The sequence below is a fragment of the Neolamprologus multifasciatus genome, chromosome 9, assembly GCF_963576455.1.
Source record: "Neolamprologus multifasciatus chromosome 9, fNeoMul1.2, whole genome shotgun sequence".
In the NCBI taxonomy this organism is placed as follows: Eukaryota; Metazoa; Chordata; class Actinopteri; order Cichliformes; family Cichlidae; genus Neolamprologus; species Neolamprologus multifasciatus.
The window spans coordinates 24,588,964-24,601,794 of record NC_140447.1 but is presented as its reverse complement, the minus strand read 5'-3'; the positions used below and the strand labels follow the sequence as shown (position 1 = coordinate 24,601,794).

At 39.6% G+C, this 12,831-nt stretch overlaps 1 protein-coding gene and 1 long non-coding RNA gene across 2 annotated transcripts in view; both read right to left on the bottom strand.

The window, feature by feature from the left end:
- Positions 1 to 5,488, bottom strand: part of arhgap21a (Rho GTPase activating protein 21a) — a 103,716-nt gene extending 98,228 nt beyond the window's left edge. The window contains exons 1-2 of the mRNA XM_085172117.1: positions 5,086 to 5,488; positions 4,128 to 4,395 (exon numbers count right to left, since the gene is read on the bottom strand). Coding sequence (XP_085028243.1) covers positions 4,128 to 4,205 — 78 coding nt within the window. The 5' untranslated portion in view covers positions 4,206 to 4,395; positions 5,086 to 5,488. The remainder of the gene's footprint in view (positions 1 to 4,127; positions 4,396 to 5,085) is intronic.
- An 800-nt stretch (positions 5,489 to 6,288) lies between these two features.
- Positions 6,289 to 7,460, bottom strand: LOC146511638 (uncharacterized). Its single transcript, XR_014875994.1, has 2 exons — positions 7,132 to 7,460; positions 6,289 to 6,554 (listed from the first exon to the last, which is right to left on the bottom strand). It is a non-coding gene; the product is annotated as an uncharacterized LOC146511638 (long non-coding RNA).
- Between the last annotated feature and the right edge of the window lie 5,371 nt (positions 7,461 to 12,831).

Sequence of the window (12,831 nt, the reverse complement as noted above, 5' to 3'; positions counted from 1 at the left end):
GCAGACACTGCTAATGCATAACAGCTATATAGTATATGCTTCACTTCCAAAATAAATAATAAATGTAAGAAAAGGTCATATGAAATGTTTGCCCTTTTTCGATGTATGTGTTCCACATATTCATTATCTACCAGCAGCCACAGCGCAGTGCATTACATAATCTGTGGTTCATGAAGCGTGCAGGGTGTAGAATATGACAGGATGAAGGAGGAGGAGTGTGAATACCGCCTTAAGAAATGTGCTATGCAGATCAACTGAGCACACATCTGAGCAGTGTATGTCATGCCCTGGGAGCCAAAGACAGAGCCAGATAGGGGGCAAGTGTTGATGGAGGTGCCTTGGGCATGTGTAATGGATAGTGTATCATGCTCAGTGAGCATTAGACTGGTTCTGCTCTGCCTGTTTGCCTACATGTGCAACCCCCCCACCCAAACTCCTACCACCCCCTACCCCCTGCCCTCCCTTAATCTTACATAGGGGCGGGGGCATCCAGGCAGAAGAGGCTGTGACACTGAGCCAATTGGCAACAACAACAAAAAATAAATAAATAAATAAAAGATGAGGAAAGGGGGGTATTTTTTTTTCCACTGGATAAACTCTCATCTTCCCGCTTCCTGCTCCCACCCATTTGTTTCCCCCCTACACATCCATCAATCATCTGTCTGTGCTTCTAACTAATGGAAAAATAGCGTCCAGCGTGACTGCGGCCTGTGTGGCCGAGCGGAGAAGCCTTACCGAGCGTTAATGTCACCCCCTCCACGAGAGGAAAAGATACGGGTGCGGTCCGACACACATATGCACACATATCCCGGGTGACCTTGATTTGAGTGCAGCATGCATGCAGATTTCCTTTTTTGTCTTTTCCAGGAAAAAAAAAATAGCTGGGAAGCTTGATTCCGATAAGAGATGCCAAAATATACACACATGCACTCCACTTTCAGTTTGATCGCCAGAGCGAGGGAGAAGTGGCGTTCTCAAATGGGAAAACCCTTCAAAGAGCGTGCTCCTGGTTATTCCCATGACACCTTCTGTGTGTGCGTGCGTGTGTGTGCGTGCATGTGTGTGCTAAATCAGAAGCCAGGTCATGTCCAAGTCAATGCCTTGTTTGCAGAACATAAAAGCGGCCTGATGTACTGCAACGAGACACATTTGCTTTTCAGATGTATGTAAATCGACATCCCTTTGTCGCTGCTTTGACTGATAAAACATCACGGCCCAAACACGGTTAGATCCTTTGGAGACTTTGCACTCCATAGCTAGATATGTCATTTTCATGAAATTATATTAGGGTTGGGAGGTGACACTGAAGACGTGTCCAGCTGGGTATCTGTTTGGAAAAAAAAAAACCCTGACTCTTTCTGTAATTTCCACAGAAACTGATCAGTGTCGCATTCCCTAAACCCTAAAATGATACTGTGCTGACCAACATTCACGTGTTTGCTGCTTTTAACGGCATTCGGGAGAAAAAAGGCAGCGATTCCAGTACAGTGACTCCATTTTTCCCCTCTCAGCATTCGTCTTTCCACGGGTTAAATATAGCATCGTAGAAAACACGCGGGAATAGAGGACGGGTGAAAGACAAGCATGTGGACGGGTGAGGAAGAAGAAAAAAAAGCGCAGGGGTTTACAGAATTAGTAAGGGCTATATTTAGTCCAAGAAAGAGAGCATCACCACTGCTTAGAGCACCATCACTGGTCTCCTCCTCCTCAACAAGGGATGCGATCAATGGAGAGCTGGAGAGTTTCATACATGTTTCCAATCCTTTACAAACAATTTCTCATTCTCCTTTAGTTTGGAAACCCAAATTCTTTCTTCACCAAAAGTAACAATGAAACCGAAATTTAGGGCTTTGGAGAGAGAAAGGTTTTTCCCAGTAGTAGTCATCGTGTGGACCAATTATACAAAAATGGCCATTTTAGCCTTTCTTCCCTTTTTTGCCTCATGTGTCCCAGAAAAGCAAGGCCATCCATGACTAATCGTCTACAGCACAACCCCTTCGTTCTTAGTTTGAAAGTTCGGTTGTTGCTAATCAGACAGCAACCTCTGAGTCCGAATAAAAGTCAGCACAGTAGTGCCAAAAACCTGTTATGGTGGACAATTGAGGTTGGGAGCAAAAGTAAGTCAATGCCCAGAGACGCTCATGTGCTGACTGTGAGGCTCACACTCTACAGATGGATACAGATGGTCTTTGAACAGTAGTCCTTGTTCTGCTCTAGAGATCCACCACAAACTGGAGGGTCTAACCAGAACCCACAACAGGTGGAGAACTGCTTCATTTGTCTGTCCACAGGACATAACAGAAGCATCTAATATGGTATTATTTAATAATGCATGCACACATGAGCTGCAACCAAGAGCTAACCTGCTTATATTCTTTTTGGTCTGATATGTTTTGTTCTTCAAACAAAAGGTTATTTAGGACACACACTCTGACTCCATAGTAAAAAAACAACATTCACAGATAGTGTAGCTTTTGGTTTTCAATATATTTTTACTGGAACTTTGAGATGTAAACAACTCCGGGCCTCAGCTGCCTTATAGCTGCCCTGCTAGCCTGAACGTGACAGTAGGTCGACTAAGGAAAAGAACACAAATAAGACAGACAGACAGTGTGGGGTGTTTTTCTCCTAATGACCCAGGCAGCTGTGTCTAAATTATCACAGAGTTGCTGCCATTGCTTTGGCAGTAGCAGGATGGGGTTTGGTGGGGGCAGGTTTAGAGAAGCCACCCCCTGGATTCTCCCTCATTAACAAGCCAAGATGATGGAGGTGGGGGTGGGAAGCTGGAGAAGGAAGAGCGGGAGCACTCTCACTAGACCCCTGGGGGGAGACAGCAGTTCATAAGCAGCCAAGCTTTAAAATTGGGCGTTTGTCTGCGGCAGGCATCAGGTGGATAAAAACACCTGCTTCGCTCATATGTGAGGCCCCGGGCTGCAAATATTCAGGTTAAACACAGGCACTGACTCATGGGTGAGTCACGGCTTCGGCAGCGAAGCAGAGGTGTGATGGAGAGTCAGATTTCAATTGTATCAACCTGCAGATTCAGTGGGCTGTCCCTGAGCATGTTACGAGTATCAGCTGTGGTTCTCAGCTGATTAAAAGCTCAAAGTATCGGACTTCCAGTGAAAAAGGAAGCTGGGAGCTTGCTGGGATATGGTGATTGGAGTTTTCCGCAGTGTGGGAGAGTTAAGTGATGTTGTGGCAAGCATTTATTAGATTGCAGAAACAGGCAAGTGGAAAACTTCACCGCTGAGACACAAGGAAAAGGTTTTGCCTCATGGCAGTTTGTTTTTACAGACAACATGAAACTATGTTTGCTGACAATCCAGCCTGATGGCCTCATTAAGATTCACTTTAAACCAAAAGCATTAGCAGACACCTCCTTTTTAACCCCATCAACCACTGCAAAAACAGTCCAGCTCTGCTAGGATGCTGAGTTACTCCATTCCCAAAGATTTATGTCCTCCATCCTCAGCTAGTACTGACACAGTAAGAGGATTAGAGTCACACACACACACAAACAGAGAGAGAGAGAGCGCTGTTGCCATTTTCTGATGATGGATTAATCCAAAACATGCCACCAGTCCAATGCTGTTATGACATGCTTCAAGCCTAGCTGGTCCGAGATGATGATTATGATGATGTAACCGCTGAAGCTCTGGCGCACAAGAGGAAAAGGATGAGCTCCACAATGTGCCATTTATCAGAGTTTGGCATGCAGACACACAAAGGACCCAGTAAGATTAGTGCCGCAAGTATAAAACTCTCTTTGTGCACTTAAACAGTTGCAAGAGTGAAGAAAAAAAGATGAACCCTGTCAGCCCGAACACTGAAAGATGGGCTGTGCGCTCACACTCCCTTGTTTGCCCTCTTCTTAAATTTTGCCCCAGGTTTTGTGCAAGTGATGATACCTCTATATGACAGCGCTGATGATGTTAGGTACTTTGGAGGTTTTAGGTGATGAGTTCTGACAAGTGAATCCACATGCAAGCACCTTGCACAACAGAACTCACATTGTGTCAAAAACAGATGGTCCATATGGAAGGAAAAAAATGCCCTAAATGAACTCTGATGCACTCAATAAACAGTTATATGATCAGCTGCCACCATCCTGCAGCTAGTCCTACCTTGCCACATGGAGTTATGGCTCTGTGTTTACGCTCCTCATTGTCCTGGGGTGAATCACTCCAACGTGCTGCCATCATTTCATTCCAAACCGCAGAGGGGGAAGAAGTCCTTTAGAGCCCACATTTAGGACGAGAGGAGGGGGGATTAAACCAAAGAAAGAAAGATAGAAAGAAAGAAAGAAAGAAAGGAAAAAGAAAAGAAAAAATGGGTAGGGGAAGATCCTAATCCACACCGTCTTCCTTCTTCATGTCCATCAGTGGCTCAAACCTACACACAAATGATTTTTAAAAAAAAAGTTAAACTAAGTCAAGCTTTTGCAGACTTTTGCAAGCCTTTAGAAAATTACTACAGCCACTGAACGCCACATCCTTGCATTATTATTGATAGAAAACAACACGTCTCTAATAGACTTTATACCGCCTTAAATTCTTACAGAATTAGTAATATGACAGTGATATCGTAGCACACAGATGCCAAAGTGGGAAATCAGTCAGCACCTGTCTAAGATCTAGCTCTAGTTCAATTGAGGGAGAACTAAAAGTGAGCGGTGGCAGGTGCATAGGGGGAGTGGGTTTGTTTTCTTTATACGAATGCTTTTAATTAAAGACACACCTGAAATAATAATCTGCACAAATATATGCGCGTTAAATAAAAGCGTCATTCGTGACTCCATGGGGAGGAAAGTGCACATCAAGCCCCACGTATGCCACTGCGGTGTAAAGGCAATACATCAGCCACCGTGTATAATACTATACGCTGCTCACTCTCTCTCACACATGACACAAAGGCTGCAGAAAAGGCAACATTTTTGTTATTTTTCGGCTACTTTAAACAACAAAATCCTCCCCTGTGGCTATGAATACGGTTCCCTGTTGCCAAATACTAACCAGGCGGACGACAGGTTGTTGCCATAAATGCGAACATTGGGAAAAAAAGAGAAAAAGAAGAAACCCATACCTATTACAAATTCAGAAAATAACGCCCAAAAATATCCAAAAAAAACACACAGTCCATATTTCTGTTGATAGTAGATAAGCCTCCGTCGAGCCAAAGATGGGTTAAAAAGGCTGTCAAGAGATTACAAAGCGGGATATTCAGTCTCCTTACAGAGCTGCACTGACTGAGCGCTCAGGCTCACTACCTGTTAGGAAAAACACGCTGGAAAAAATACGGAAAACGCCCTTCAGTGTACATTTCTCCGTCAGGGAGACCTGACGAAATTAAACCTCATTCATTTCCACTCATTTGCGTGTTTCACTTCGATGTTAAATTTCTCCAAATACAGACAAAAAAGTAACGTGTACTCCTATGTGGTCCCGGTTGGCGGCGCGACAATCTGTACATAGATTGACGAATCTCCGGACCAGCACAAAGCTCCGCCCCTTGGCATGCCTTCCCGCTGGTGGAAACCCAATCAGGTGATCAGTTTAAATTTGGAATTTTAAAGCGGGCCAATGGAAAGCATTGTTACATAACAATTTCAGTAAAAGGTAGAAGCTGGTTCATTCTGGTTACTGGATGAAAACTATTATTTGCTACATTGTTACTATAGTATTTTATGTTACACTAAGTTTATATTCCGGTATGTACGGTATTTCTTACCCCAGTCTATGAACAAAATATATTTTTTACCCATATAATTTTTTTCTAATTAATTTTCCAGTTAATTTTTTTTAAAGCATAACATGTTGTACACACTGAAAAATAATTTCAAAGTACTATACATACTCCTTATAAATCTTCTGATGTAGTTTTTCTGATAACACTTTTTCATTTAAACTCAAAATAAATTTGAGAGCAGAAGCTTTACTCTTTGTTAGAATAGGCTTGTTACACAGCAAATCCAGCATGTCCAAATTAACACTGTCAGATTTGATTTCAACACTTTTAAAGTGTCTATATGGGTCCACACCAGAGAGTGTTAATTTAACTCTTTTTGGAGAGTTGGTATGTTAACTCTGATTTAGTGTTAAACACCAAATCTCTCTGGAGTTGATAATTTAACACTTGGTGTTAAGAGTTTATATATTAACTCTCAAAGAGTATTTTAGTTTAACTACATAAGAGTTATCTTCTAATTAATTCTAAAAAACGGGAATTTTACTGTTCTGAACTTCTAGAAATTTCTTTTGGAAATAAACATTTACTAAAAAGACGCAATGGTTTTTGAAAAACATTTATTCTGAACTGTGCACCACAATTTCAAAACATTTTCTGAAAGATGTAACAGTGTACATGTTCTCACTTTCATTAGAATTTCGTTTATCAAAAGGTCTGACATAGGTGAGCTGGTAAATGCAAATAACAGCATTCTCATCACTTATTTCAATAAATACAAAATACAATATGCATGTCCTTCATTCATCACTTTGTGGAACTTCAATGCACTTCTGCTCTCCCCCATATTCCATCTTCACAAGCATATCCTATGTGGAGATTGAATAAAAATTAGTTGACACTAATTAATGGCACAAATCAATTGCAGCACAGTAAAAAAAAAAAAAGGAATCCTTTGAGCCATTACTTGTGTAAAGTATTTTCCCAAAAGACAAGGACACAGACAACAGGTAATACTGAACTAAATGTAAAACCTCAACCTTTTTCATTTTTACCTAAACCGTGTGCACAAAACTCTGGAGGAATCTAAGTGCTAACGTAGAACTCAGTCGGGACTCAGGACATCTGCTACTGCTGTTTGCTCGTTTTTTATGGGAGATCGTTTTCAGGCTTCAAGTAGCACCATTATATCAACATTTCACATTCTAGACATTGTTTTAAGTGTATTTGACCAAGAAATTTGACTGAAAATTCACATGCAAGCTTTTTTTCAAGGCTGTGGTATTTGCCCGCAAACAATACCTTTCAGCTAGCTAAAACAGAATATTATGCTATCACCGAGCAACATGGCTAATGCCTTTCACACAGCTTTGTCTCAACTCCAAAGAGCCACAGAAGTAAAAGCTAATAACAATAATTGAAACAATCTTTGAAAACATGACTTACCAAGCATGGCAAACAACTCAAATATGTAGAGCAAAATGTTCTGAAACGGCTTCACTTCAGCTTCGATTGGAGCCGTGCTGGGGGCGGAGTCTGTGAATTTACTCTATTGGTGTCATAGCCCCTGTAGGAGTTCAGAGTTAAGAGGTCAAGAGTTAATGTTTCCATTGTAACACCTCCAGATTTGAAATAGAAACACTCATTTTTAACACTCGATTTTAACTACTATTATTTTACACCTCAGAGTTACATTAAAATAATGTGACTCTACTTAGAGTAAAATTAACTCTAAGACTACTAACACCAAAACATTTAACACTTTTGAATTTGCTGTGTACTATGTTACCACTTTTATATTCAAATACAGCTTCATGTTTTTACATGACTGAGATTGTCCTTTTAAATTCAGTAATGGAAAATTTAAATAAATAAATGAATCAATAAATAAAAGAGGGGCTTCTCAAGTGGTTTCCTAATCTTAAGTACTTTAGCACTTTATTTTTGCTTTAGTGCTTTATACGTATTGTAAATCTGCTTATCTGAAAATTACTGAAGTACTGAACTCCTTACCCTCCCACCCCTTTTTAAATTCATCTTCCAATACTGATGACTAATGATCGGCATTCGTGACAATGACAGGGACAACTATACACTCACAGAATAAACAGCTAGTCATTTGCTAATCAGCACTTTATTCCTATACTGTGTCAATAAGCCATTTAAGCCTTTTAAAGCCAGCAAATGAAATCACAAGAACATCATTGTAAATACTGAGGGGGGGAAAAAAGCCTTAAGGGCTACACATATGCCGAGCTTCTAACATTCAGCCGGTGAAACATATTTGCCTTTCCATTATCAACTGTAACAGCAGTGTCCTTAACTTTATTACGGTGACATGTAGGGCATGGCAGCCACATGGGGCTCCGCAGAGCATGAAAAAACAGTGATGCCCAGCTGATCCGGACAAAGACAAAGACTGACAGTGTTCTGTTTGCAGGCTACTCCAGCAGCACAATAGAAGATAGGACAATAGGACTCTTTTCACCCATACCGTGGTGAGGTTTCCCCGGTTTCAGAGAGCATCTCTATTGTCTAAAGAGCCGGTGCACCCTCATTCAGACAATGGGGAACTTTAAAATGATTCAAGTGAGACTCTTGCATTATGTGATGGTAAACATGAGGTTCATATTCATTTAATTTGTTTACTGAACCCGTGCCACATTATTCAATGCAGTTGACATCAAGTGTTATTCTGCATCAGAGACAAAACTCAGCTGGAGGTGGAGTATTTTCCCACACAAACAACCCACAATCTGCTTCTCCATGAATCACACGTGTGCATAAAAATTCTCCAGAAAACTATAAAATAAAACGTTTTACTGGTTTCTGTTTACGTGGGGCTTTCCCTCCACTTCAGTTACTTCAACACTGCAGACTTTGATGTTCACAACACATTGAGTGCACGCAGTTCTGTTTTTATGAATGGTGAGGACAGAGGATTTTAGATCAATGAACAAAGCTCATTGAGAGCTTGTAGAAAGTCTGCAGGCTGCTGTATTTGAGTGGGTGAAACCTCTTTCATATCTCACTGAAGCAGACAAATCTCCCCTGCATTTTTCCAGGGTTTCAAACTTTGTTTAAACATTCGAAAATACTTTCACTGCTGATTCCATCGTGCCAAACACTGCAGAGTCAGACTGACTCAGACATTCAGCAGAGAGGAGATTACCAGCTCTCTCGTGGAAGCAAAATGCTTGGCTGGATTAGTACATCACATGAAGCCCAAGTTCAAAGCCCAGCAGCGTTAGGATTAGGACAGGTGGAAACGCCTTTCCAGCACACCATGCTGAGTGTATGTAAAATAGGTTCTCAACAACCCATGCGGCATAAACAATCTTTGGGCAAGGTTTACATTCATCAGACATGGCATATATAACTTCATTAAGAATTTTTTTAAGCTGTAGCAGAGTTTGAGAGTTTAAGAGGATGAGGATCACTCCCTACTCCAGGTTGTGTAAGTGGATCTGGCACATAGTTTGATGACTGGACGAAAGTCAGCGGCAGTCAATCTATGAAGCACACTGGACAGCCAGTCACTGAGTGGAATACAGAAGCGGAGAGGATGTTCTTTCTATTTGTGTACTGAGACACGTCAGTAAAAGTGAAGCAGTATTTTATTAAGATCCAAATTCTGTTAATTAATATTATGCATATATATAATAAATGGGTAGTACATAATAATTTATTTTAAAGCTGAATCTGCAAACATAAAGAAATAACAAGATTTTTGTGTTAATTAGTGAAATTGAAAGTTTCAAACATATTTTTCTAATCAAGCTCTCAGAAACAGAAGGTTGTGCAATGATTGTATTTCACAAAATTTCTGTTCTCTTTTGGTTTTTTGTTAAGCCAAAGCTGATGTGTGAAAAAAATGAAGACAGTGTGGCAGAGCCAAAAACTGCAATTCATCTAATGGCCACTTGACGTTGGTTTCAAAAGTGAGTCGGGCTCCACTGACTCCTGTGTTAAAATACCCAACTTTACAGCAGAAATAAACACCTTTAAAGCCTGTAATTTTAGCCGTAATTACAATTTTCTGCTCATCTGTGTTCTGCCACTTATCCAGGTCCACGGGGTTGCTATCTAAAGTGGATTTATTGTTCATTAGGGAGGTTGTGTGTTTGCAGTCTGCTGGCAGTCCAGGTACAGTCCATCTACCTGAGGAGAGCTTTGTTGTTGATGGAGGCAGTGTACAACGTATGTGGAAAAAACACTCTTGAGGGTCAAGTTATGTGTCTGGTGTCACTTGCTTCCCTTTTCTGGCCTACTTGGCAATGTGCACTTGGGATTTTGGAGGACTACATGTGAGCATATGTTGGATAGTGGGTGGAAATGGTGGGTGGAAACCCCTCTCCTTGCTGTCTGATTTCATTAAAAAAAAAATGGTTGTGGGGTACAGGACCACAAATTACGCTTTAGCAGAGATACCCAGCTAAGTCAGCCAAGACACACCATCCTCAATAAGAAACATGTTAGGTGTGTAATCACAACTGTGCAGGGTTTTTTTTATGACTTACCTGTTTAAATGTACATAATGCTTACTGCTGTGCATTATTGGCTACATGTTATTATTATCATAAATAAAATGCTTTTTTGTTTGTTTAAATGTGCTAAAAATGATACAGAGAAGCTTGTACTCTGGTTTTGGTGAGTTAAATTCTGGTATCTTATTTATTTGTCATCAAAATTAGCATATGTTTGTGTTCTTCCATTCCCTATGCAGAGCTAGTCTAACAGACTGCTGCCTGTGTATTTATCTATTTAACAGACATGAAATGTCAACCTCTCCTCTAATGGTAGAAGAGCCAAATAATTGCCATCAGGAAAAAAATATGCCTCATCTGCTGTGCTGGTGAGATGTAAATCTATCCAGCTGGCTGTTTCTAACTACAGGCTTCATATGTCAGATGCAGGGATGTGTGGCCATTCAAACACACAATTCCCATTTTGTTCCTTTTGTACTGATCGCAGTTTACCTGTAGCCTACTTTCTGCGGTCGTCCCCAACCTCTGTTCCCTCGACGAAGCGCTACAAAGCTGCAGCATGTGAACCCTACAAGGCTTTTTGTCCCTTCTTCCTTTCACCAAACTCTGCATGGAGGTGAAGGACAATGGCCTGCGAGTTCCCAGGGCAGCACAGGGGGGCATTAGCGCTGGGATAAGTTAACAACTACCTCCAAGTGCTGATGTCTTATGATAAGGATACACGGCAGTACAATGGGGGTATTTGTAGCTCAGACTGCACAGAGCTCAAAACCAGACAGCTGTGTGATTTATTTGTAAGTTTTTCCTATTTCTTATCTCACACCTCTGCAAGATTCACAAACAAGAGCTGAAATCTGACTAAATCCAGGGTTCCCCTAAATATAATAGCTAAGGTGCTGTGAAACCTGAGAGTGTTTTCTAATGCAGGAGCTGAGTGCTCCAAACCTCCCAGAACTCCTTTGTTTGCACTCATTCATATTATCCAAATAGCAACTCATTTAACAGGTCATTTAATGCGGAGAGGCCTTGTAGCTGGAGACGCATCATTACCTTTGGCTTGGAAACATGTTTTTAAAATGTGAGAAAAACACACATTTGATTTTTGAATTACTACAGAGAGACGATGAGAAAAAAATGAATTTCATTTTAATATATTATTTCAAGCCAAGAATCACTTCACATCTTGGTGGCCTCTACGTGAAACAGCGAACGCAGTCACAAGTTATCGGCATTAAGTGATGAAGACACAGACTAAGAGTAAACATAAACACACTAATTATTTCATCTTCTTTTAGCTGAGATGCGACCCCACCACGGTTTTTTCAAGAAATCTTTTCAGATCTTTCGAATGATACCTCCGTGTATACATGCATTCCTGTTATGTGATGTGACGGCTGTTTGCAGTTTCAGGTGATTGAGAATCAAGAGCGCTTAGCCACATGATAACACTCCCCGAGTGCTTGCTATGCAGTGAAGTGTGCTCTGGTCTGTCTGTCGATACGCACAATTGACTACCTTAGACTTAAACCTCACTATGAGTGCGTGTTTGTTTGTAGAGAAGGTTCCTCTAGACTGCAGGTATTTTAATGTGGCGAGTGTAGAGCAAGCCTTTTTCCCAGAAATCAGGAGCTCAGACAGTCAACATACATACATAATATAAATATGCAGTGATTCTTTGCGGCTCAATTACACTAAAGTAAAAGGCCACATGAGTAGGAAAAATTGATGGTTACCTGATTTTATTTTTGATGTCAGACGTCAGACATCGATTACAAGTACCCGCGTTGCCCAGATGTTGAGCTTGTTGGTCGTTCAACTTCTGGGCAACCAGTTTCAATCAGAAGGTGATTACAGAGTTTGCCTGGTGAGAGACAAAGTGTCTCCATTGATTATGGTATGACTCAGACTGACTGCAATCATTCTCAGACAGAGTGGCAAAGGTTTGCAAATAATTGTTGTCTCATTTTTAAATGCAGGTGGATTCCCAACACAACAATTTGAGTCTCTTTTCAGTAAGGGACTCGACTCATCTGGTTGCCAAATGGTTATAATTTGGTTAAATTCCTTTATGAAAGCAAGGCTGCTTTGCACTTCAACTATGACTGGCTGAGGACTATTTTTTATGACTTGTTATTCTTTAGTTTTGAACTTTTGCTTTCAATTCAGGTTTGTCTCAGTTCGTTTCCTGAGTGTGTTGCTCCTTTTAGTTTAGTTTAGCTTTTTTTTTTAATTTGACCAAGCTACTAAACACTAAAGCTAAGGGCATTTCCTATATATATATATATATATTATATATATTATATATATATTATATATATTTTATATATATTATATATATTTTATATATATTATATATATATATATATATATATATATATATATATATATATTATATATATATAATATATATATATATATATATATATATATATAATATATATATATATATATAATATATATATATATATATATATAATATATATATATATATATAATATATATATATATATATATATATAATATATATATATATAATATATATATATATATATATATAATATATATATATATATATATATATATATATATATATAATATATATATATATATATATATATATATATATAATTTATATATATATTATATATATATTATATAT